The sequence below is a fragment of the Pyrus communis genome, chromosome 6 (assembly GCF_041283825.1).
Source record: "Pyrus communis isolate YQ-2024b chromosome 6, ASM4128382v1, whole genome shotgun sequence".
NCBI lineage: Eukaryota > Viridiplantae > Streptophyta > Magnoliopsida > Rosales > Rosaceae > Pyrus > Pyrus communis.
In genome coordinates, this window is record NC_142570.1 from 7,344,482 (window position 1) to 7,370,451 (window position 25,970).

The following is a 25,970-nucleotide window of genomic DNA, read 5'->3' on the forward strand; positions in this document are numbered from 1 at the left end:
CCTTACGAATCGTCAATTGACATCTTCGTATAATTTATGAACGAGAGCTGACGCATGGTTTACGAAAGTGGACTGACACCTTCATATGATCTACAAAAGTGGATTTATGAACGAGAGTTGACACCTAAACACCTTTCCACAAAAGTGGACTGAGACCTTCATATGATTTACGAACGAGGGTTGACACCTTCCGTGGTTTAAAAGTGGATTGACACCTTTGTATGATCTACGAAAGTGGATTTACAAATGACGGCTGACACCTAAACACCTTCCCATGAAAGTGGACTGACACCTTCGTATGATTTACAAACGAAGGCTGACACCTAAACACCTTCCCACAAAACTAGATTGATACCTTCGTATGATTTATGAACGAGGGCTGACACCTTCCGTGATTTAAAAGTGGACTGACACCTTCGTATGATCTACAAAGTGGATTTACAAAAGTTGACTGACATTTATACATATATATATATATATATATATATATTTATTATATAGATCTCTCTCCCATCTTGTCTTCACACCTAAGGCGTGTTTGTTTGCCCTCTTTAGCCCTCGTTGGATTGGACTAGACAAACATTTAGTCTAATTCTGTGTTTGTTAGTATCAGGGATTAGCATTAGTGGGACTAGGAGGGACTCATGTTCACTAAAGCCTTCACTAAAGGGTCTTAGCGAGACCCTCCAAAAACAGTCAGACTACTAAGACCAGCTTCGTTCACTCCTTTAATCCTCTGCGAGCTTCGTCGATCTCACCCTTCCTACTTTCAGACCCATAGATCTCTTCCTTTGCACATCAACAACAACATTGATCTCGTACTGCAAATGCAAGACGGCGATGTCGCACTACAAAATCAGGACAGCAGTCTCAACCACATGCTCTGACTGTAGACCAAACTTCTTAACCTTTCGAAGAATTTACAAACACGAAAAAATGAAAAGAGAAATTGACGAAGCAAATCAAATCAAGGGTAGATATAGGCTTTCCTAAAGCTCATATATGTTGAAAATGGAGATAAAATGTTACTAAAGTAAATGATTGAATAAAAGAAACATCTTAACATTTCAACAGCAACAATTGAAGGAACAAAGCCATGCAGTAATAACTTGATCAGAGGGAGAAATAACCCATCAGCTTGTTTCTAGGGAATGTGAAATTTTGCAAAAAGTAGTTTTGAAGGATTTGAAATGCAGAAAAAAGATGGAGAAACGAAAAGAATATGACGGGGTCAAAGAGGGAGAAAAGCAGAGAAGTTTCTAGGGTGAGGGAGAGTTCTTAAGAAAATGAAAAACATTGCATAATAATAAAATATTAATAAGTATGTACTAAAATATTAATAGATATGTATTAAATAATGTAATATTAAAGTTTGTTATTATTTTGATTTTTAGTCCGACACTGCATCAAACGTTTCACTAAGCTAGTCTAGTTTAGTTTAGTCTAAATCAGTCCAGCTTAATCCCTAAAACTAATCCAATCTGAGACAGTCCGGTGCAACAAATGCACCCCTAGTTTGTTTCCTTCTTCGCACCCGTTCAGACTAGATGTTCTGCTTTTCTCATGATATATAAATATTATAAATCACTATCCCTTAGATGACGTGCACATCTACATACACTTTTACATGACTTATACATCTGCATATATATATATATATATATCTATATCTATCTTTACCATGTATGTTTCCTCCTCACACATACAATCCATAATACTAGGCTACATACCTAGTCTGCACGTCTAGGCACGTCTAGGCCGAACGTCTAATATGCATGCCTAGTTTGTACACCTGCATCTCTCTTTATTTATACAGATATATATATATATATATATATATATATATATATATGTGTGTGTGTGGCTCCAAAGCTTAGTTTCTTCTGTTGCCTCTCTCTCTTTATTTATACAGATATATATATATATATATATATATATGTGTGTGTGTGTGTGTGTGTGGCTCCAAAGCTTAGTTTCTTCTGTTGCCTCTAGGTCGCGAGCTAGACTCCCAGGATGTCCAATCCCTTTATATATATAGGCACACCGACACTTATACACACGTACCCATGTGCATATCTTTGCGCACCAACATGCTTATCTCTACACACATTTTTCATACATACATACATACATACATACATAAATACATATACATATATATATATATTTTCATACATACATACATACATAAATACATATACATATATATATATATATATCTATGCACAGACATATATACATATTTATGCGTCATTACCTGGGGCTCAACATGTTTCATAATTTCCTACTCAATTAAGTTCTATCATCATGTGTGTTTCTCCAACTTTAAAACCTGTGCTTCGGAACAAGCTTTCTTCTTTTGCTCTCGTTGTCAAATCTACATCTCTCGTCACCTAGATTATGACTACACACTGAAATATATATGAGAAGATGACACCTTCCTCACATGTCTTATCCTATCCATTGGGTTGTCTATAGCGTTTGTCCTCACAATTGGAGTTTCATCCATCCTCTGTAAGGTTGAAAATTTATGTCCAAACTTCATATGCACTCATTTCTCTTTTTATAAATTGAGTTTCTCCTATCCCCGCTTTTCTTCACTTCCTTTGTTCAGTTCACCACCAAGTCTGTGACTTCTCATTTCAGAGTGGCCTCTTGGCTTACAGGTAATTTTTCCATTTCAAACTCCTCATGTGGGAATATTTCAAACATTCCACTTACGGGTACTAATTCCTCTTCTTATCTTCTCGAACCAATTTCGGCCGACAAGTCTCCCATCCCGTTCCCCATGTCGAGACGTACACATTGGTCTAAATATGGTGGTACTCCACCACACTTTGAAATCGTTAAGGCTCATGACCAATGTCACATTTTAGATGATGTGCACCTTAGCCCACTTCCCGTCGAAGCTGACATGTATTCAGGCTCTGCATCCCAGCCGAGTGTACCGTTTTGTCTCCAGACCACTTAGGGGCCATTAGTTTCCCGCTCCACCCTATAATTCACCTCATCTTATTCTTCACAAATACTCACCTTATGCAACTGAACCCGAACTCTTACTTGGTTATGTCAACCTTCTTAGCATTGGGTCTGAAGCTAGGCGTATCCTTAGGTTTTAGAGATTTCCTTTATCTATTTGACTTGACTACCATTTAGGGTGAAACTAGTTTCTTTAATTTTAAACGCAGGTATTGCAAGAAATTCTTGTCATTAGATCCCTCAAGAGCCAGAGATTGGAAGAACCACCATTTTCTGATTTCGGGGAATTGGAAGGTCTCCGAGCTGTCTTAACTATATATCCATTCTACTTTTGGCGCTAAACCTGGTATATATAAATTTACTTCTGCTATCAATTTTTTGATAAATATGTAAACATAACTTACCACGAGTTTCTTCTGCTATATATCTCTTCTACTTTTGGTGCTAAACCTGGTATATATAAATTTACTTCTGCTTTCCAAAGGCCGAAAGTGTTAGCTAAAGAGGTTTGTGATGAGGAAGATATGGAGCTCTAGAAAAGTTGCTAACAATCTTACTCAAATCACCTCTCTTTGCAACACTATCATTTCTTCCCATACTATTTGGTCGACCGGTCGTTGGCCCTAGACCCCCTACTTAAGTCTATCTTTGCTCTTGATATTGAGCTTCAGTTTAATGCAAACTTTTCAGTATTTATGACCGACTCCCGAACGGAGGGCTTAGAAGAAGGAGACGAAAGAGAAGAAGACGAGGAGACAGGGCAAACAGACACGGACTCCGACTCGAATTATTCTCCTCCAATGACTTTACCACCTCCTGACCTTCCCTTGCCCCGCTACGTTGCATCGCCTCATTGTGATCTTCCAGTGTCTAGAATTGTAGGCAGGTCGGATAAACGTTTTCTGGTGGATAGGCCCAAAAAGCTCAGACATGGTTCGCTGACTATATTCGGTACAACCCCTAAACCCATGCAATGGCAATCGGCTCCTCCCACATTCGGCTCGGTTAGTGGTGATTGTTCCAATATCATCTCAAGCTTGGAGACCTGAATTCACAAAAAGAGATAAAAGTTTCATCACCATTGGCGATGATTTATGGGGCAATGCAAACGCTACTACTGCTATTGGAAGAGGATTGACTCTTCCTAATGACGTCAGTCGCTTTGAGGCAATGCTCAATGAAGATCTCGACTCATATGAATCTTATTTATGAAGGTATTCTCTCATTCTCTGCATGTCTCATCAGTTTTGTAAACTTTAACCCTTCCTTTGTTTTCAGATAGCTCTACTCGAAAAGGAAAAATCAGATAGACTGGCTACTAGGTTGGAATCCCTCAGCCTTAATCAAGAGCAGGTTAGAAAGTGTCGGGCTAAACTTCACAGATATGAGGAAGAGATCATAGATTTAAAGGGAGCTTGCGATACTGCGACGTCTAAAGTACGCCGCACAAAGGAAGAGTTGGCCGAGGTCAAGCAAGCAAGGACCACTGAACGCGAAATGAACATGCAACAGATACGCAAGGAGATGGCCTTCAGCTTCAGATTTGGTTGGGTGCAAAGCCAGCAATGTCAGGAACATCGGTTTGTAGCTGATCCTTGATAAGTCACATTTTGTATACGTTATATCTTCATTATTTGGCGTCTTTGTGATTGTTTTGGATTAAACTAGTTGCATTTTACCTTATTTGGTGTTAGTGTGCAGCAAGGGAGAAATTGGATCAATGGGAAGGCAAATGAAGTAAAAACATTCCAGAAAAGATGTGAAGTGTTAAGAAATGCAATTCGGCCATATTGGGTGATTCTAAACAAGGCAAAGTCATTGAAGTCAACTATGTGGTTCCAACACCAAAACATGCATTCATATGCATGTCACAACCTTGACCGTGTGTTCTCATGCAATCCCATCATTTTATGCACTTCTAAACACCAAACATACGGTCACATGCATGCTAACATCCAGTCCGTGCGTCCCATGCCATTCCAACTCCCTTTTGAGCCAAAAACATCCATTTCCATTACTTAATCCATTCAGCCACATCTTCACATGCATGATCCACATCCATTCCGTGCATTCCATTACATTTCTGCACTTCATCTTTGCAGAAATACACATGCACTTCAATTAAATAAAACCCATGCTTGCATCTTTCCCTTTTGTTATTCACCCATTATTCCAGAAAATCAATCATTCTTAGTCCATGCCGTGTGATCCCTTCTCCTTTCCAGATTTTTACAAAGCATTTTCTGGTGGTCCAAGTCACCTTTGCAGGTTCCACTCACTTGTGGCAGCAAGAGCATGTGCTTCTTTGAATACATTAACATTTCCTTGCAGATCATGTCCAGGCCGTGAGTCTACCATCTCAGAAACACAATCATTTCCATCACTTAAGCTCTGCCATCTGAGTTAAAAAAAAGCCAAGATCCAATCTGATTTTTGGGGACAGATTCTTTTTGATAAAACAAGTCTCATTGGACATAAGAAAGGTCCGCAAGTTTTCTTCTTCAACCATTCCATTACACACACTCTATTGGCTCCATTTTCTGTCCATCATTTCACTCTCATTCTCCCTCTCCATCCCATTGCATTCGAACCTCTCTCCATCTCACAGAAACTATCCATTCTCTTCCACACACCCATAACCACTCCATTTCACTCCATTTCTGTCCCAAGGGCAGAAACCATTCAACCAAGCCATTCTACCTTCATCCGCACCACATTTGGAGAAGCAACACCAAGGAACTCTTCAAGGACTTCAACATCATTTTTTGCTTCAAGGGTTTCTCCTTCTTAATCTTATGTTCACTCATGTTATTTATTTTTATGGTAAACCTTTGTAAACATGAAGTGTAACTAATCTTCCTCTAGGGATTCGATGTAACCTTGCAAAGTTTGCCATGTAATTAAGTTAGAATGCTCAGTTTGTCCATCTATTTCTTGTTTCATTTTCTGTTTTAATGGTGACTTAGTGTGTTGATTTTAATGTTTGATCATCATTTGAATTAATCACAAAGTTGTGTAGCCAAGATTAGAACACACATCATGCATAATCTTGGTAGATATGTGAATGAATGAAGGGAGTGTTTAGCACACATCCTGCCGAGTTATTCCCTTTGGTTTTATGAAAGTTTCTTGTACATTACATAATCTTGATTATGAACCAAAGTTGCACATCACAATTAGGTTCATGATTAGAGACATTTGATCAAATCCACACATCATATGGTTGATCATATCCAAGTGAAACAAACTCAAGAAATAGGTAGATGAATGAGTACAAACTAACTTGACAAACATGGACTTAGTTGAGCAATGGTGAAACCGAATCCCTAGCTTCATTTCCATTGATACTATCCTATTACATTAGTTGTTGATTCATTTATTTGTGTTTACTTCATTTTCTCATGCTTTCAAGTTACAACAACAAATCTGTCTATTTAGACTAGTTTGATTCATTTCCAAATCTGCCTAGTTTGTTTAGTTTGATTCATTTCTTAGAGTTCTTGCAAAACAAGTAGTTACATAGGTCCAATTAGTCCCTGCGGATTCGACACCCTTGCTTGTGCCATTATACTAAATATATTCTAGCATTAGGAAGGAATTATTCATCAACAATCCTGACGTGTATGATCATCATATGGGGATTGAGCCTAGTGGATATGAGTGGTGCGAGGGGATGGATCCTAAGGATCGGAGATCCTTAGACCAACCTGCTTCTTTTAACCCTGTCCTAGGCAGCGGGTTTGTTACTAACTCTAGACTCATTTCGGGTTTAGACTTTGAAGGCTTTCAATCGAGCCCTCGTTTTGGCGCTCAGTAGCTCATGCAATCATGTGATATGTTTTCATGGGCTAAAACTTTATTTGCATTTGTCATTTGTTCTCATGGGCTAAAACCCCATTTGTGTTTGTATTTACATCATTGCATTTTACTTATTATATTTACTTGTATCTTAGCGTAATTTTTGTTAGCAAGTTGGGCCTTCGCCCTTCCATTGCCCAACCCTTCCTAGCTGTTCCTTTCGATTTTCATTTTCAACTAAATGAGATCAATATCCTTTATCTTTAAATTTGAGTTTTGAAATGAGAGATTAACTTATCCCAATAAGATATGATCATCTTAGATTTTGAATTCTTGTTTCTAGTAACCTCAAAATATCTCTACATGAAAAGGTGTTTGAGAGCAAATAGGTAGTAGTTGGATCTTATGGCTAATAATCAAATAGTGAAACTCAACTTCTAGCTCTGTGCTGATGTCCCCAAAAAGAAAAGCTCTCGGAAGGATGTTAGGGGCTCTAGGAATGTTATCGAGTTATGTTCTAGTTTCTCTTCTCGTTCGCCAAAGAGGGCTTCTCACTCTTCTGAAGTTCCTAACATTTTTCACGAATCCACATACCGGTCTCGAACAAGGTCGGGTGGAAAACATGCTCCAGATTCTGTTGTCGATGAAAGGATCTCTCCAAGGCTAAATTATCTAGGAAGGAGTTACGCGACTCGGGCTCCTGACTCTATCGCTCATTCTTCTGACCCTTACGCAAGAGATGAAGCGGGTCCTTCCCGTCCAATTTCCCTTTGCCACCCACGTTGCCCCTAGTGCTTTGACTACTCCATGTTATTGGACGAGTGTGAAACTATGAAGGGATACTTAAAACACGCTGAACACCAGGTGGATCATCTTAGGGAGGAATTAATGGCTGCTGATCGTGCCGTGTCCGTTGCTCACTCAGATGACATACATGATGGCTTTAAACAAGGCATTCACTATTTCTGCTCTAAGGCTAAAGTGACATTTCCCTCCATAAAATGGGATAATCTCCTTATCCCATTAGAGTAGATGTCATTTTGCTTGTAATAAGTTGGGCCTTTAGGTCCAACCACTATTAGGATATTTAGTAATGATGTTGTCCTTGTTTTCACATTCTACTAGTAGGTTTATTTCTTCTTTCACTCTTATCTTTTATCGCACTATGTATCCAACATCCAAGAGGTTTTCATCTTTTAAATAAAAGATATTCCTTTTTATGGGTGAGAAAAACAATGTCCCACTGCTTGAGCTTTTACTTTTGCACACGTAATGTTTTGCAAACACATGACATGTTCGAGGAGGAAAATCAGATTTATTTAATTCCCCTTTTCAATATCGATCTCAAAAACCGTTCAACCTTGAATTCTACTCGTAATCAGTTTTTTACCTATTCGATCTTGGTCGACCTTTGCTCATTCGATCTCGGTTTTCTTTTCCATCTCGATCTTAGATTTTTTTATCTTGATTGGGTCTTTAACCATGGGCTTTCTTTTCCCACTCGATCTTAGATTTTCGATCTTGATTGGGTCTTTATCCATGAACTTTCTTTTCCCACTCGATCTTAGATTTTCGATCTTGATTGGGCCTTTGCCCATTCGATCTTAGATTTTTTTTTATCTTGATTGGGTCTTTGCCCATTCGATCTTGGTTTTTCTTTTCCCATTCAATCCTAGATTCTTGATCTTGATTGGGTCTCCGTCTATCCGATCTTGGGTTTTCTTTTCCCACTCGATTTTATGTTTTCGATCTTGATTCGATCCTCAATCCATGGTTTATGCTCTTCAGCTTTAGAATTTAGTCGAAGATTCGAATGAAGTGCAACTTTATTTATCATACAATAAGGAGATGTCAACAGACATCCAGGGATACACCCTTTGACATGCAAGGAAGATAAGAAAGGATTTACCCTTCAACATTGCTATTTCAACATGCCTGAGTTTATAATCTTCGTTTCCGAAGGCCTTGGTCACCTCATATGGTCATTTCCGTATGCGTCCAAGCTTCCCAGCATTCAAATCTTTTGTGTTTTCCATGACCTTTCTCAATACCCAATCACCTACTTTGAACCTTTTCGACTTGACCCGTTTGTTGAAGTAAGTGGCAACTTGGTTCTAGTAGTTCGTAAGTCGTAATGCGGCGATTTCCCTTTCTTCCTCGACTAAGTCGAGGTTATGGGTTAGTTGTTGATCGTTCTTGCTATTTTCCACAACTGATGTTTTGATCATAGGTAGACCGACTTCTGTGGGGATAATCGCTTCAGTGCCATAAGCGAGAGAGAGTGGGCTTTCTCCTGTTGGCTTCCACTTTGTGGCACGATAAGCCCACAGTACAGTGAGGGGTTCCTCATGCCACTTTCCTTTGCGTTGTTCCAACTTTTTCTTTAAGCAATAAAAAATCGTTCGATTTGTCTTATCCGCTTGGCCATTGCCCTGGGGATAACTTTTGGAAGAGAATTGTAATGTGATCCATTTCTCTGTGCAATAACTTCTAAATCTTCGATTGTCAAACTGCGTCCCATTATCTATCACAATCGCCCTTAGTATGCCAAACCGACATATAATGTTTCGCCATACGAATCTTACAACGTCATCTTGCGTAACGGAAACGTACGCTTCTGCTTCTACCCACTTAGTGAAGTAGTCTGTGGCGAGAAAGACGAACCAGTTATTCCCGGGCGCCTTCGGCAATAGGCCTACGATGTCTATGCCCCATTTTGCAATGTTCTAAAAAAGGGCCTAGGCGGCGGTGAGTCAAGACATTTTCTTGCAAATTAGTTGGAAAAATCGGATGGGCTCTAGGCGGTGCTAGGCGGTTCTTTTTATTTTTATTTTTTTTAATGAAATTAAAAAAATAAAATAAAAAATCCTATCTACGTCTAAGTGGTTTAAAATTTTGAACTTATTGTACATGTGTCATCCTACAATACTCCTCACTATGATTATATGGCATATAAGCTTAATGTGTTTTTAAATTTTGGACTTGTTGGATACTCTTTTTGCATTTTATCATTCTTTTATTATCTTATCCATGGATTTCATATAAGTATAATTTTTTTTAAGTGTCAATATGCATTTATTTACAAGATGTACAAGAAATTTACCTAAATCTACCTAGGTGCCCGCCTAGACCCCGCCTAGCTGCCTAGGTGCTAGGCATTAGCCTGCTGTTTGACTAGTGCCTAACGTTTTTTAGAACCTTACTATTTTGAGAATGGCCAAGGTCCTACGATTAGATTGAGTTCTTCGGCGGGTTGTCTAAACCGAGGCATATTTCTGGCATTTGTCGCACCTTCTTAAATACTGCTATGTGTCTCGAGCCATGTACGGCCAGAAGTAGCCTTGAGTTAATGCTCTATGTGCTAAACTTCTTCCTCCAGAGTGATTCCCACACATTTCTTCACGTAATTTTCTAAGGACCCATTCAGATTGCCTTGGATTTAAGCACCTGAGGTAAGGTCCTGAGAATGACCTCCTATAGAGCGTATCGTTGAGGATTGCATATCTTACTGCTTTCATTCAGAGTTTTCTCTCTTTCACATGATCTTTTGGCTGGATCCCTTTTGTTAGGTAGTTTACGATTGGCATCATCCAACAGTCATCATCTTCAGCTTGATCCTGCTCTAGCAACGGGTTATCAAGTCTCGCCCCTTGCCCATCTATCTGCATCACATCTGATTTCACCGCTCCGATACTCAGGGAGTAAAGACATTCTACTTCGGTTTCCCGTAGGTTTTCTTGTGCCAATTCAAAGGACTTTGATCAAGAACTGAAAATCAATAAAGTTTTAGCTAAAGAACATAAGGACTGCATCCAAAGTCTCCCTAAATACAATTACAGAAGAATAACAAATTAAGAATCAATGAGTTTCTCTACAGATCTAGGTCTTTCATATATGCACTAACATTGAGTGGCTGGGTAGCAGTGTTGCATGCCCATCCTTGTTTTGTGGTGAAGATTAACGTTTGGTGTTTAGTGATCATTTATATACCTGCTGCTATCTGCTACAGCATTGAGAGTTACATTACAAAATGTTGGTTTTATTCCGTCCAAAAAATGGAAACTTTTCATCAGATAATGTTGTTTTGCGTGATAAATGGTCGGGCAATTAGTTTGATTAGTATAGTATAATTAATAAAGTTGATGGACAATGAAAGCAATTGACTGAGAGGCCTAATTTATCAGTAGATACAACCAAAACGTACCGCCGGCCGATGTTTGTACATCTTCATTTATCCACACACTTCCACTACCGATGTATGAAACCGAAACCCTAGAGTAGATGCAATTGCAGGAATTACTCTGGACCTAACCTACGAACTAATTAGAAGAAAAATGAAAAATAATACAACTCTTCATATAAACCCTAGCATTTGTATATGAGAATTTTAACGAAAAGTTCACGGTATTGTTTACTTTAATAAAAAAAATCATATTTTTACACTAAAAAGTCAATCATGATATTATTTACTTTACCTTTTATTTTATCTTTATCATTAAAACTCAAAGTTTTCCAGCTATTTTCATTAATTTTCTTTTTGCATATCCCTCCTTCTGATTACCAGTTCATCCCTTAGGCCCCGCCCCATTCATGATAACACGTAAATTTAGGGAAATATGGCCCATATTACAAACGCTAATTATGGGGATAAGAGTACAACTTTTGTGCAGTGCCTTTTTTTAGTTAAAGAATGTCTTTTGACAGAGTACTAAAACCTGTCTGAAAACCTGTCTGATGAAAGGGTAACGATATAGAATTTAATGATTGAATTATTATTTAAACGTTGATAAATGTGATCATTTTTTATTTATGACACATCATTTAATTTGTAAATTTATTTATAAATTTAGTCTTTTTAGCATTACTTGTGATAAAATTATAGAAGTGATTTCGACTTACTCTATTTCACCTCCTACATACTTCTTTTTAATTCTAACCTTATTCTCTTTTGATAGTTCAATCCAACATCCGAAAAACCAAGAGGAGTGTGTATACAAAAACCTCCTTTTGTAAACCATACCATGACACTGATTTTAATTAAATATTTCATCGTCTAGACCACGACACGGGGAGTGTAAACTTTATAACTATTATAATAAATTCTAATTAGAATAGGTTTATTAACCACTCACATTTTGTTGAATTAAAAACCCTACACCTATTTTTGAAATTAAAAAATTATCTTAGTACTCTCATTTGATAAGTATGTTTATAAACTATCAAAAAAGTATGTGCATGCAGAAATGATCAATTGATGGGAGAATTTGTCAGCGGGAACATAGTTTGGTGCAATAAGTGTAATAATATAATTGGTTCGAAATTTTAAAAATTTCAACTAATTGTATTATAATTTTTAAGTTTTCAACTAATTGTATTATTACATTTAGTGTACGAAACTGTATTTTCGACACATTAAAAAATCTCTTCAATTGATCGTATAATTAATGTAGCCTTGCGGACATGAAAGGAGCGTTCTACATCAGATAATTGAAGCGGGCGCGATAGTCAAAGGACTTAATTCTGCACACCAACTTTGCAAAAAAGGAAAAGATCACAATAGGCTTTCCATCAGATTGATCTACAGATCCAAGGCTTCATGCATTCCTATCAGAGCAAACATGATAGCTACTTAGGATGATTTGTTTCATGCATCTTTGGATGGGCGATGGTGATTGGACATGCACATGACTCTTTGTAGGTAAGTCACTGACTTGTGGTAACCTTTCTTAACCCTAGATTCTAGAAGCAAACAAATGCAAGGATGTCGATCAAACTCTCAAAGCTAAACGAGTTTCAGGCTGATAGCCGATTGGCTGAAGAAAGTTGAGGTTCTGTCATAAAATTATTTGGCAATGTAAGGAATGGTCCAACTTCTTATAAGCACATGCAAGGTCCTTCTTTTCAACGATCAGATTCACTCTCAACACGCTCCCTCACGTGTGACAAATTTTTAAGCCTATAACACGTAGACAACATAAACGGGATGACCTGAAGTGCGTGTGGCCGTTGGGCTTTACACATGGAACAACTTTGCTCTGATACCATGAAAAAAGTTGAGGTTTCACTAAAAAAACCAATTGGCTATATGGAGAGTAACTCAACCCTTATAAGCACATGCAAAGTCTCTGATTTTTTTTCTTCGATGTGGGATTCACTCTCAACAACTAGAGACGGATTCCGTGTGTTATTAAGTTAAAAATTTGAAGATTTGTTAACTAAAACGAGGTGGTTAACCATCTTTTGTTTAGTGTTGTGATTTAAATGAAAAGGTATCCTCTTGATTGGGAGGTTTGAAATAAGGTATGCATCTCATTTGATTGGTTGCCTAACCAATTCATAAAGTCACTATATGTGGAAGATTTCTACAAGAAATAAATAACCTAAGATTATAATTTTCGTTCCTCCATCATTAACCAAAATTTAGAGACTATTTTCTAGAGTCTAGTTGCTAAGCAATCTTGAGCATCCTTGCTTTCTCGTGTATTCGGAGTTTACCCTAGGAGTATGCAAAACTTTGACATACAAAAGGTGTAAGGTCATGCTTAAATACATCTTCATGTAGGCACATATTATGGGTCAAATAAAGTACCAAAAAAAAAAAAAAATAGCGTAGTTAATCTGTGGTTTAAGCAATCTTTCATTCCTCATCATAACCATAATTCACAAGATACCTAACTTTTTTCTGACAATCTTGTCCACCACCATTTGTGATTAGCGTATTTTTACTATACAATTTCATAATCATAACAATTCATTTACTTAATCATCATTGTTTAAAGATTATATCTATATATATAACTAATATATATGTATATAATTAAATAGGAGATCGTATCTGCACATGTATCAAATAAATGGTGGCGGTTCATTATGAGTATGTTATAAATTTTATTCCATGAACATATACTAAAAAAAAATGATGAATAAAGTGGTTGACTTCATGAGAATGGATGAAGTATTGTCTTTTTAAATTACTAACGCAAGACGTCCAGCAAAGCAATACAGCAGTACTTTGTACAATATTCAGATACAACTAAATGTTAAGAATGAATTTCACATTGATGAGAAAAAAAATTTTGCATGTGTTTATAAGTAGTTGAGTTACTCCTCATATTGCCAATTGGTTTTATGATGGAATCAACTTTTTTCATGGTATCAGAGCACGTTGTCCCACGTGTGAAGCCCAAGGGCCACATGTGCTTCACCCGAATTGTGTTGTCCATGTGTTAAGCTTGAAAATTTATTACACATGAGGGAGTGTGTTGAGAAAGAATCCCATATTAATGAGAAAATGGACTTTGCATGTGCTTATAAGTAGTTGAGTTACTCCCCATATTGCTAATTGGTTTTATGGTGGAACCTCAACTTTATTCATGGTCTCAGAGCAAGTTGTCCCACGTGCCCAAATTGTGTTGTCCACGTGTTAGGCTTGAAAATTCACCACACATGAGGGACGTGTTGATAATGAATCACACATCGATGAGAAGAGGGACCTTGCGTGTGCTTATAAGTAGTTGGGTTTCTCATCGTATGGCCAATTGGTTTTATGGTGGAACCTCAACTTTCTTCAAGGTCTCACATGTGAAGCCCAATGGCCACACGTGCTTCACGCCACCCGAATTCTGTTGTCCACGTATTAGGCTTGAAAATTCCCCACATGTGAGGAAGCGTGTTAAGAATGAATCCCACATTGATAAGAGAAAAAACCTTGCATGTGTTTATAAGCATTTAAGTACTTGTCATATCACCAATTGATTTTATGGTAAAACCTCAACTTTCTTCACCAATAACACGGAAAACACAATAAACACAACAATATATGAGTTTGTTGCGGACATATCAAAAGGCGTGTAGAGTTTCGAATTGGGTGTTCACACCACAATCTTCCCTATCTTTGTTGTTGCAACATTGTTGCTAGTGGGCTGCATACAAGGTTCTAAAAAACGGTCTAGGCAGCCGCCTAGGCTCTCGGCGAAGGGTCCCCGACCCGATTTAGGCCAAAACGGTTGTTACATCCCACATCGACCAATGAAGAGGGGATGATGTGCCTTATATGTACATGCTCCCTTCCCTATAGCACGAGGCCTTTTGGTACCGTTTGGTACGTGGGACGGGACAGAACAAAGTGGGACAAGGCGTTCTGTCCCACGTTTGGTGCGCCTAAAACAGGTGGAACGAGCTGTTCCACAGGACGAGTTTTGGGTGAATTTTCGTTCCACGTCACCCCCCTGGAACGACTCGTTCCACATCCGTGGAACACAAAATTATAACCTCTCTGTCTCCTTCTTCTTCCTCCTTATTTCCATCCGAGGGCATCTTTGCTCTCGCTCCATTCCATTCCGTCCTGTCTCGTCCCATTCCGTTCTATCCCGTCCCGTCTGCATACCAAACGATACCTTTGGGAACTCACTGGCTTCGGGTTCCATCGGAACTCCGAAGTTAAGCGAGTTCGGGTGAGAGCAATCCAAGGATGGGTGACCCACTGGGAAGTTCTCGTGTGAGTTCCCAGAAACAAAACCTTGAGGGAATGGTAAGCCCAAAGCAGATAATATCGTGCTACGACGGAGTTGAGACTGGGATGTGACAACGATCATGTAAGGCAGGGAAGATTTAGGCAGCCGCCTAGGTGCTAGCTAGGCGTTATAGGCGGTCTGGGCGGTTCTAAGCGGCTTTGCAACTAATAATCTGCAACTCCCAATCTCAAAGTAGAGCCTCGATTGAAATTCTGCAGCTCACCGTTTGTGAGTAGAAGAGGAAAGAAAGAATGCAAAAAGAGAGAAACTCTTAACTTTTAAGGTATCAATCCATGACAGCGCGATCTGAATTTAAGATCCAGTTCGACGTTCTGATGACTGAAGGAAGAAGAAGAAATGGAAAAACTCATATGGGAAGACTATTTCGTTTTCCAACGGGTCAAAGTGTGATAATGATATGGGCTTTGGAAATATTGGGTGGCGTGTTAGAGGTGGGGTGGAGGGGTTAGAAACACAGGGATATTATTTGGTTTTTAATCTTTAATAAACCACCCACTACGTGGGGTTTTTATCATTTCAAACAGCTTGGAATATATACATACATTATATATACATATATATATGTTATATATTTATATAAATTATTGGGATAATGTTTTATTATTTTTTTACTTTATAGAATCACACTTATGTATATATATAATTTTTAATTAATTGTGTGCTTTTTTATTTTTTTTAGTTTCATAGTGGTATACATATGAAAATGGTGTACCTAATTTGCAAGGGATGGATTGACTAAAATTTCATCCAATTGTGAAATGAATTGGAGAACTTTTGAGGGGATACATACAAAAAAAGAAGAAGAAATAAACTAGATACAACAACGTTAAATAATTTAATCTATGTCTAATCCAATGCAAGGATCATGAACAAGAAGAATTTAGTCTATTATCCAAGAATACTCCTCATTATGATTACATGCTTACTGTTTTTTTGATATTGAACTTGTTGGATGGATGTACTTTGTGTATTCTTCTACTTCTATTTTTTCATTTTATCATTCTTCTATTATCCATATTTTTTTAAGTGTAAATAAGCACTTATTTACAAGATATATAATAAATTTACATAAATCCGTTTAGGCCCCGCCTAGCCGCCTAGGCGCTAGGCACCTACCTGTTGCACGACTAGCGCCTAACTTTTTTTAGAACCTTGGCTGCATATTCCCATTGGCTTCTTTTCGTTCATGGCTGCAGATCCGATCATTGTGGTGCTTGTTGAAGGAACATGGAGTCTTCTCTCTTTTCGATTATGGGGCTTTATCTGGTTTGATCTCCGACATCTGTAGACGGTGCAGGTTCGTGGGTTTGCTCCCCAACTAGCCGCCTAGGCACTAGGTGCCTGTCTGCCGCCCAACTAGCGCTTAGCGTTTTTTAGAATCTTGGCTGCATATTCCCATTGGCTTCTATTCGTTCATGGTTGCAGATCCGATTGTTGTGGTGCTTGTTGAAGGAACATGGAGTCTTCTCTCTTTTCGATTATGGGGCTTTATCTGGTTTGATCTCCGGCGTCTGCAGGCGGTGCAGGTTCGCGGGTTTGCTCCCCAGTGTCCGCTGGTAGCAGTCTGCTTGGTTTTCTTTGTTTCAGATCTTCTTGTTTGTGAGCTTGGTAATATTATTCACCTTTGTCCATAAAAAAAAAAAAAAAAAATAAAAAATAAAAATCTCAGATTACGTAATTGATATTTTTCTGCAAGTGTATGTTAAAATTATATTACTAAAGACTTATATCATCAATCCACATATGTAATCATTAGGTTCATTAGGTTTCTACAGAAAATACCAAGTTTGCAATTTGGGACGATAATTTTATCGTTGAAATCTCAAAACAGTATCGTAGATTGTAGATTTGACGCTGAATCCAAATAATATAATCCAAATTAATTTTCTTAACTTCAAAGAATTCAACAAATGACTGTTTAAGAGAAAAAGAAGCTAGTTACGTCGGCTGAATGGGTACTGCCGACTACTGCTGTTCACGTAAACTAATTTCCTTCCCTAATAATTATATGCTACTTTACTTAGTAGAAAATTAAATGGAATTTGTTGGCTGTATTGAATTTTAAGTCAAGCTTAATTATTTAGACAACAACCCTTCTTGCATGATTCGGAGGATTGATTAGTTATTCAATTACAAACTTAATTATAAAGTTAATCATGTTGAGAAGTTAACTAACTATAGAACAAGACCAAGCTCGACTTAGAAAAGTCATCGGTTTATAAGATTCTCACAGTTAAGAGGGGACACTTGAAATAAATAAAATCCAGAAACAGAGAGAACGATCAAAATCTGCAAAACCATCAAAGAGATGGTTTTTCTCTCTTCAACAATTTTGTTGAGGGTGTTAAAACAATAATTTGATAATCGGAGCACTATTATCATTGAGATTCTAAATCATTTAGGTTCTGGTTTTCGTCTAAATTCGATATTGAACAGCATAACAGCATAACATGACATAACATGTTAGAATACTAACAATGTCATTCACGTACACTATAGTGTCAACAACGCCATATCCATCAACTGATGACAGTGACTCGTACGTGAGCAAATGACCCGTTAGATGAACAAGGCGTATGAAGAGACAATGAACCTTTGGGCCGATTCATGTAAACAGAAATTGTGATGGACTGTAGAAATTAGATTATTAGAAACCAGAAGGCCCATTGTCTAAAACTCTAAAGTTGTGGAAGCCGAAAACCTTTTGACTGGAAAGGAAAGGAAAGCAAAGGAAAGGAACGCAGTCCTCCTAACGCTGTAACGCAATGATTGGCACCGCTCTCCGTCTTCGTAACACCCATGCACAATAAATTTGAATCAAATTTTAGCGCTCAAATCTCATGTGCCACAGAATCCCCATTTCAAAATTATATAAAAAAGTTCTTTAATTCCTTCCAAATTTAGAAAAAAACATTAAATTCGACTCCAAAAAAAGGTCTCACTCCTCCGCCACTTCACAGTTAGCAATCGAAGCTCGCAATTCCAGAAACGAGAACATGGGTTGTGCTTCTTCTAATCTCTTCAACCACAACGACGAGTTCTCCCAACTCGGCAGCTCCGCGCTGAGCCACCACATCGTCTCGCTGACTTCCTCCACCTACGGCCTCCTTACTCTCGACCCGCCGCCGCCTGCGCCCACCACTCCGTCGACACCCCCTCCTCGATTCACTCTCGGGTCCATTTTCCCGAGCCCCTTGTCCCAGCCCAAGTCGCTCGAGTCCGAACCCAAGTCACTCTTGTCCGACCCGAGACCGCTGCCTTCCGACCCGGAAGTCATTAACTCATGGGAGCTTATGGACGGGCTTGACGCCGACAGCTTCAGATTCTCGCCGCTTCCGCCGCCCAAACCCTTCGTTTCCTTTGACCCAAAAACCCTCGATAAAGAAAACTCCAACCCGAATCGCGCAATTCTCAAATCTCCGTACGAAAGCGTCTTCCGGGTGAACAACAAGGACCCACTTGACCGGTTCGAGAAAATATGCCCGCCGGGCGGGGAAAACAAAGTCGTTGTCTACACGACGACGCTGCGAGGAGTGCGGCGGACTTTTGAGGAGTGCAACGCTGTCCGGGCAGAGATAGAAGGCCTCGGGGTGATGATTGTCGAGCGTGACGTGTCAATGGATCGCGGGTTCAGAGAAGAGTTGAGCGACTTGATGAAGGGGAAAGGGAAGGAGGCGGCGGTGCCGCCGCGGGTGTTTGTGAAGGGGAGATATATAGGCGGCTCTGAGGAGGTGCTGAAGATTTTGGAGGAGGGTTTGCTGGGTGAGATTCTTGCTGGGTGTCCAAAGAAAAAAGCTGGGTCTGTGTGTGAAGGGTGTGGGGAGGCAAGGTTCTTGCCCTGCTTCCAGTGCAATGGGAGTTCAAAGATGGTGCTGATAGTGAATGATGATGTGGCGGGGCAGCGGAAGGGGACGACGGTGGTGACGAGGTGTCCTGAGTGTAATGAGAATGGGCTGGTGCTTTGCCCAATTTGTAGCTGAATGGTGAAGAACACGAGATGCAAAGATCTCTGTTTTCGTGTCGAAATTGTGTTTAAGCATTTTCTTCTATCTTAAAGTTGGGGCTTCTTTTGAGTTTCTGATGGAAACCAAAGGCTTCTAATTCTGTACTCTACTCTATTGTTTTTATGTTGATAGTTATATAACTTATATATATCTGCTTTTGATTTGTGAAGATGTATTGATTTGCTGGTGTAGTTGTTTTCTGTGAAGTTATACTAATCTTCTGGACTGATTGGTGAGTGGTTTTCATTTGAGGGATTAGAAGAGATTAGACATGAGGGAAACTTATTCTTTCTAATCCTGCCGTTTTGTGAGGGACAAAATTCCTTAACAAGTAATCCATCTTATGCCTGTAACTTAGACAATGTTTCTTTATTTCTTCTTACAACATATTTTAAATAGAGCGAGTTATCCAATCTTAGGCACCAAACGAACACTTAAGAGTCTTCTGATAAAAGAAAAAAAAAAAATCCAAAAAACCAGTCTTCAGTTGGTACAATAAATTACAGATTCTTTGGAACTCACTTTAATCTCCGGAATTAGTCGCCTTTCGTTGAATGTGGAGAACATAGGCACACCAGTTGCATAGTTAGTGATGTCTTAGTTTCGCTTATCTTTCAGATGACTAGTCGTAACGATTTTCAGAAAATCCAGTGCGATGAATGAAAGATTTACTATGATAGTACAGGGTTAAACTAGTAGTTACCCTTCAATTGTTTGAGAACTGTTGTACCATGATAGAGTTCAACGTGGATTTGAAGAATATATGGAGAATGCTGATGCTTCTTGGCTGCCACAAGTTTGTGGCGAAGAGTCCGCTGGTTTATCAGTGGAGAAACTAAAACAGTTCTTCAGTCCAGGGAAGTACCGACCGTGAGAGAACGTACAGAATCTTTAAAACACCTTTAAACACAAACTTAGTCAATGCCGACTTGTCATTTCCCTTCTCTTCTTTTGTATTCTTCTCAAGAAAATAATTGTCCAAAAGCTTGTCCATATCTTCCCATCCAAATTATGCAAAGTGATTTAACTGGCAATCTAGCATGTTAGTGGAAGAGAGGGATCAATCTTTAATAGCACTTCCACCCCTACCAAATTGCCCAAGCAATTAGGCTATTGAGCAGGACAATTACTACCTTTACTATAACTGTTTAAGTGCATCTCCATCCCTAAATTGAATAGAACAGACTATTGGTTTAAAATATTTTTTATTATAAAATGACAAAAGATAATTTTATTTTTAATTTCAGATATGTTTTTTAACCAATTTCATCACGTCACGTGTCATTAACTAAAAGTACAATTTGATTGCCCAATAACCTAGGGTACATTCATGGGGTGGAAGTGCTCTAAGATTAGCAAGGAACGACATAAGTGGCGGAAACCTTCTAAATTAGATTGACATAAACCAGTGGTATCAAGCTTAAATTTTGCTTAGACTGCTTTGTTCTCCAGAAAAAAAAAAATATATATATCAGTTTACGGTGAGTAGGTGGAACTCCGATTGCATCATGAATGTTTACATTTGCTTGAGGAATAATGAACATATCATTCCTAAGTATAAAGTGTTTTAGAGGCCTCTACTTTTTCTGTGGAACTTTGGTCCTGAAAAGGGGTGACGTGAGTTGGCGAATATGTACTTTTCTGAAGCTTTTTCACTTTCTTTATTGTTTGAAGTTTCACCGAGGATTGAAGTGGATACCAGGAAAGGATATTTGCGTTATCTAGGGTGAATCACAATGATTGTGAAGGGGTAAAATTTGCGTGTTGAATCGGGAGTAGGCTCAAAATTTTCACATGCGACTGTTTGGTTTCAGTTGCAAGGTTTGGCAAAGTTTGGTCTGTCTTGTAACCCACTTTATCGTTAATGGTAGTAAATCTTCACGCTCAGATTTTCTCCCTCTGCATCCCTCCTCGTGTTTTTGTCCACTAATTCTCTTTTATTTATTTAGTCTAGAGGCTAAAACAAATTAAAAAGAAAAAAAGAGCATAGGAGGACAAAAGGGTATTGCTCATGTGATTTCTTTTTGTATAAGCCTACATAATCCACCAAAGGTCATAATATTAGAAAATCCTTCAATAGTTTCCACAATCAAATCCGAAACACGAAGAAAACATTTCTGAAATTGGGGGTGGTTAATATTTCCAGTTCCTATAGATGATTCTTCTGTCTGCCTAGAGAAAACCAGTAAGGAAGTTGATGAAGAAAAAGCTCCACACAAGATTAATAAGGGGTTGATTATGATGAGTCCCTTATTCTCTTTTTTGTTTATCATTTTTCTATTCTTTATTTTTTATAAGAAAATTTTGAATTTAAAAGAGAGATTTTATTGATAACGAAAAAAAGAAGTTACATTAGTTAGGAGGATATTAAAAGAAGTTACATTAGTAAAGGGCCATAAACCTTACATTTCATTATACGGAGGAGGATGTCAAAGAATGGGAAGAGCATTACATAACTTAGTCGAAATCCAAGAGAGATTGCTTGTCTAAAACTTTGCGTACATGATGACGAGAGAAAGTCCCCAACTCCCTAATCCAAGCAAAAGTAGAACAACATATACATAAAAATGAAGGGAACTTGCTCTCAAACTTCATTTTATTTCACATCTTCCAAATAGGCATTAGCAAGAAAAACCCTGCAGCCAACCAAACATTTCGAAGATGTGGAGGAAACCATTTCGACATAAAAGAGAGCTAAAAATCCGAAAACAAGCCAATAAGCGGAAGAACAATGCCAAATTGAGCATCAAATCAAAACCAAGGACGTTGTGCAAACCCATAGCTAAAAAATATGTGATCAACGGATTTAGAGTTGCGGCAACATAATCGGCAGTTAAGTGCTAAAAAATACCCCATCGTTCAGTTGATCCTCTGTTGGAAGCTTATTAAAGAGTATCCTTCAAATCAAAATAGAGCAGTAGAGCAAGATAAACGGACGTCAAATAATGAAATGTTATTTATTTATTTATAATAGTTAAGTTTTATTCTCATTTCAAAAAAATCTTGGTAGTAAAACCACAGTTAGAGAAGAATTTTCATGCAAGGGAAAAATTACTATGAAAGTATTTCAAATTAATTATAAAATATCATACGAGAAAAATTAAAATGCAAGATATTGCATGATTTGACTTAAAATACCAATCGAGATGTTTTGAGTTCAACCTCTCTTCAACATGTACAAGCAGCTTTTAATTTGAGTCTGGCCTAGCCATTATCAAGGTGTAAATATGACGTGACACTGACACTACTACACATATTGGGTCGGCACAGATTTTGAAGATTTGTATGGAACTAGTTACTGGTAATTTTTCCCATTTAATCTCAGAAAAACTAGTAGAAATTCACATGCTTCGTAGTTATTTTCATGCAAAGAAAGGGAGAGTTCTGGTCCACTGTCTGATTGAATATGTGTTTTACTTGAGCAAGTAAAATTAACCTAAACAAAAAATTGACGAAAGGAGAAACCCTACCAAACTAGTTTGACTGAGCTTACTGGGAAAATGAAGCCCCACTCTGTTTGCTTTTACCCATGAATACGAGCAGAGTTGGTGGTCTTCGAGGACTTCGAATGCATGCAAATGTAAGATGCAATATAACAACAAAACTCACATTTGGCCACATTCTCTCACTGTAAATCTCTCTCTCTCGTCCCTTAGTTGTCCATGTCACGTGAAACCATTAGATTTTCGTCAGTGAAATTTAAAGCCATTGATCAATCAAAGAAGCCCTAGCTAGGATGCTTTGGATTCTTCTTCCTACATTGAAACCTCTCCCTCTCGCCGTTGTGTCCACTCTTTCTCAAACCTTATTACTTATTGCATTGTTTTTTACAATATCTGACACCTCCCCTGCATTTTTGTTTTATAATGTTTCGCATGCCACCAAAAAAAAAAAAAAAAAAAAAAAAAAAGAACCGTCGTTTTTTACAATATATTGGAGACCTCAGAGCTCGTACTTTGATTCCTGCATTGCATGTAACCAAACAAACCCCTCTCTCTCTCTCTCTCTCTCTACCAACTTCACCTTCTTCTTTTGCCTTCCTCAGCTTAAATTCATGTGATGCTGGAAAATTTTGCTCAAACACTCAAATGGGAAAGAAGAGTGGTACTTCATGGCTGACTATAGTGAAAAGGGCGTTCAGGTCTCCCACTAAAGATTACGATCAGCCAAAAAGTAGCAGAAGAAGAGATGAACATGAACCAGAAGAGGAAGAAAAGGTAACAATATTGCATACGATTTTTTCATAAGACGATATTATAAACTATTCAAATCTATGTTTTTTTTTTTTTTTTTTTTTACCTTTTGAGTACTCAATGTTTGGTTTGTGTACAGAAGAGAGAAAAGAGAAGGTGGCTTTTCCGGAAGCCTACTCTTCATGTTCAACAATGTGAAGCAAGGACAGTGATTGTAGATGCAAGTGCGCCTGTGAATCCTGTTTTGGATGCTGAGCAACGGCATGCAATTGCTGTGGTCGCAGCAACTGCAGCTGTGGCTGAAGCAGCAGTGGCTACTGCCCAAGCGGCAGTAGAAATTGTTCGGCTCACTGGACCGAATAACTTTGCTAGAGAACACTATGCTGCTACACTCATTCAAACAGCATTCAGAGGTTACTTGGTAAGTAACTTACTAAGAGCATGTTCAAGATTGCTTAGGGAAAGGCCAAAATTACTTTTTAACAACAAATACGCTTTTGACGGCGTTTAGAAGAAAATGTTTGAAAGTGTTTGTTCAGAATGAACTCCCAAGTCCTTTTTAAGACGCACTTGGATTTTCGATAAAAATTTCAACGTAGTACTTTTAGCAAAACCGCTATGAACAAAAGTGATTCTTATCAAAGCAGTCCCAAACCAGTCCTAAAACAAAACAATAGAGCACAATATGGAGATGTGATTACTTATAGAGGTTATGGTCGTTATTTGAATTTTTTTTACATATTGCAAATGTGGTTTTTGACTGAAGGCAAGGAGAGCTCTACATGCACTCAAGGGGCTGGTAAAGCTTCAAGCTTTAGTGAGAGGTCATAACGTTAGGAAGCAAGCAAAGCTGACACTGAAATGCATGCAAGCTCTGGTTCGAGTACAAGATCAGGTTCGCAACGAAAGATCAAGGCTTTCGCATGACGCCGGTCGAAACTCCACGTTTGCTGAAACAGACCTTCACTTGTGGGAATCCAGATATCTTCGGGACATTCGTGACAGGAAGTCAATAGTATGCAGCAGCTGCTACCTCTTCACCTTTTTAGCATAATAATATGAATTTTATTTTCGTGTTTTTGCTTGATTTCGATAAAACTCGAGGGTTTTCTCAGTTACTAGTTTCCGGTGCTTGTCTAATTCCTCGTTCTTATATTCCGCTACGTCAAGCAGTCTAGGGAGAAAAGTCTTGGTGAGGACTATTGGGACGAAGGGCTTGAACCCGTATTGCATAGTAGAAAGGAAGCTGCTTTAAAACGTGAAAAGGCTCTGGCTTATGCTTTCTCTCATCAGGTTGATCAATTTTTCATCACTCAAATATATGGTTCTTTTAGTACCTGTGTGTTTGTTTTAGAAGAAAATTTTTCTCGAAATGACATGGCAGGCGTTATCCCAAGCTAATCATACAATGCCACGTCAGAAAGTTGGTGATTGGTTTAGGACACCGTCACATGCATGCATGTAAGTTTCTGTCTAACAAGCTAATGTCTTTAGTACTTTGATGACTAATTGAAGATATGGAGGCCTGGGAGGAACCCGTCTGCAGGGAATGATGCAGAGCTAGAAGAGAGAACAAGATGGCTAGAAAGATGGATGGCCACGAAGCAATTTGAGAGCAGAAACCGAGCTTCAATTGACAAAAGGGACTCCATAAAAACAGTTGAGATCGATACGAATTCAAGGCCTTCCTCATGCACATCTTCAAATGTCCCAATTTCATCGTCATTTTCGCAACATCAAAAGCAGCCGGCCTCCTACGCCATTGCTTCAGCTTCACCCCTGCACAAATCACAGTACATGAATCATCTCTCGCCTGCAACACCCTCTCCTTCAAAACCAAAAGCTCTGAAAGTGAGGACGGCGAGTCCAAGATGCCCGAAAGAGGAAAAATACTATTGTTCATCAGCTGCACACACACCAAGCTTATCAGGCACCAATGCTTATTGCAGCTTCAGGGGTGCAATGTGCCGTTCTGGAACACCAAATTACATGGCTTCTACTGAATCTGCAAAGGCCAAGGCTCGATCGCTTAGCACACCAAAAACAAGGCCTTCTACACCCGAGAGAGAAAGAGGCAGCGGTTCAGCCAAGAAGCGCCTTTTGTACCCTGTCTCGGCTGAGCCACAACAGCATGATTGTGTTGGCATTGATTGTAGTAGCTTTAGCCAGAACTTGAGAAGTCCTAGCTTCAAGAGTGTACAAAATAATGACTACTATGGGAGGGAGAACTTGTCGTCGTACGCCGATACCCTAGGGGGAGAGATTTCTCCATGTTCAACCACTGATCTGTGGTGGTTAAAGTGAGGCAAGTGATTATGAAAGTGAACCTAGTTTTTAATTTGTTGTCTGGTTTGGAACTGGAATGGAAATTTTATTATTGGTTTGGTTGGATGAGATGCTTTTTTCTCTGTTCTGTAATGTTCTAGCAATGAGAGGAGGTTTTTATCAGAAAAATTTATGAT

At 38.6% G+C, this 25,970-nt stretch overlaps 2 protein-coding genes across 2 annotated transcripts; both read left to right on the top strand.

Annotated features, from left to right (window-relative positions):
* Positions 1-17,698: 17,698 nt before the first annotated feature.
* Positions 17,699-19,484, top strand: LOC137711497 (uncharacterized protein At3g28850-like). Its single transcript, XM_068450738.2, has one exon. The coding sequence runs from the start codon at positions 18,308-18,310 to the stop codon at positions 19,289-19,291; it is 984 nt and encodes a 327-aa protein (XP_068306839.1). The 5' UTR covers positions 17,699-18,307; the 3' UTR covers positions 19,292-19,484.
* Positions 19,485-23,161: 3,677 nt separating this feature from the next.
* On the top strand, positions 23,162-25,962 carry LOC137711015 (protein IQ-DOMAIN 17). The gene is made up of 5 exons (XM_068450206.2): positions 23,162-23,532; positions 23,648-23,929; positions 24,275-24,523; positions 24,682-24,801; positions 25,024-25,962. Exons 1-5 carry the CDS (start codon positions 23,182-23,184, stop codon positions 25,810-25,812), a joined length of 1,791 nt encoding a protein of 596 aa, XP_068306307.2. The 5' UTR covers positions 23,162-23,181; the 3' UTR covers positions 25,813-25,962.
* Positions 25,963-25,970: the final 8 nt, after the last annotated feature.

Excerpts from the sequence above, each read along its gene's own strand:
- LOC137711497 (XM_068450738.2), top strand. The coding sequence starts at position 18,308 with ATGGGTTGTGCTTCTTCTAATCTCTTCAACCACAACGACGAGTTCTCC.
- LOC137711015 (XM_068450206.2), top strand. The coding sequence starts at position 23,182 with ATGTTTCGCATGCCACCAAAAAAAAAAAAAAAAAAAAAAAAAAAGAAC. Across the intron at positions 23,930-24,274 it reads CAGCATTCAGAGGTTACTTG|GCAAGGAGAGCTCTACATGC; the intron begins GTAAGTAACTTA and ends TTTTGACTGAAG. Across the intron at positions 24,524-24,681 it reads TTCGTGACAGGAAGTCAATA|TCTAGGGAGAAAAGTCTTGG; the intron begins GTATGCAGCAGC and ends TACGTCAAGCAG.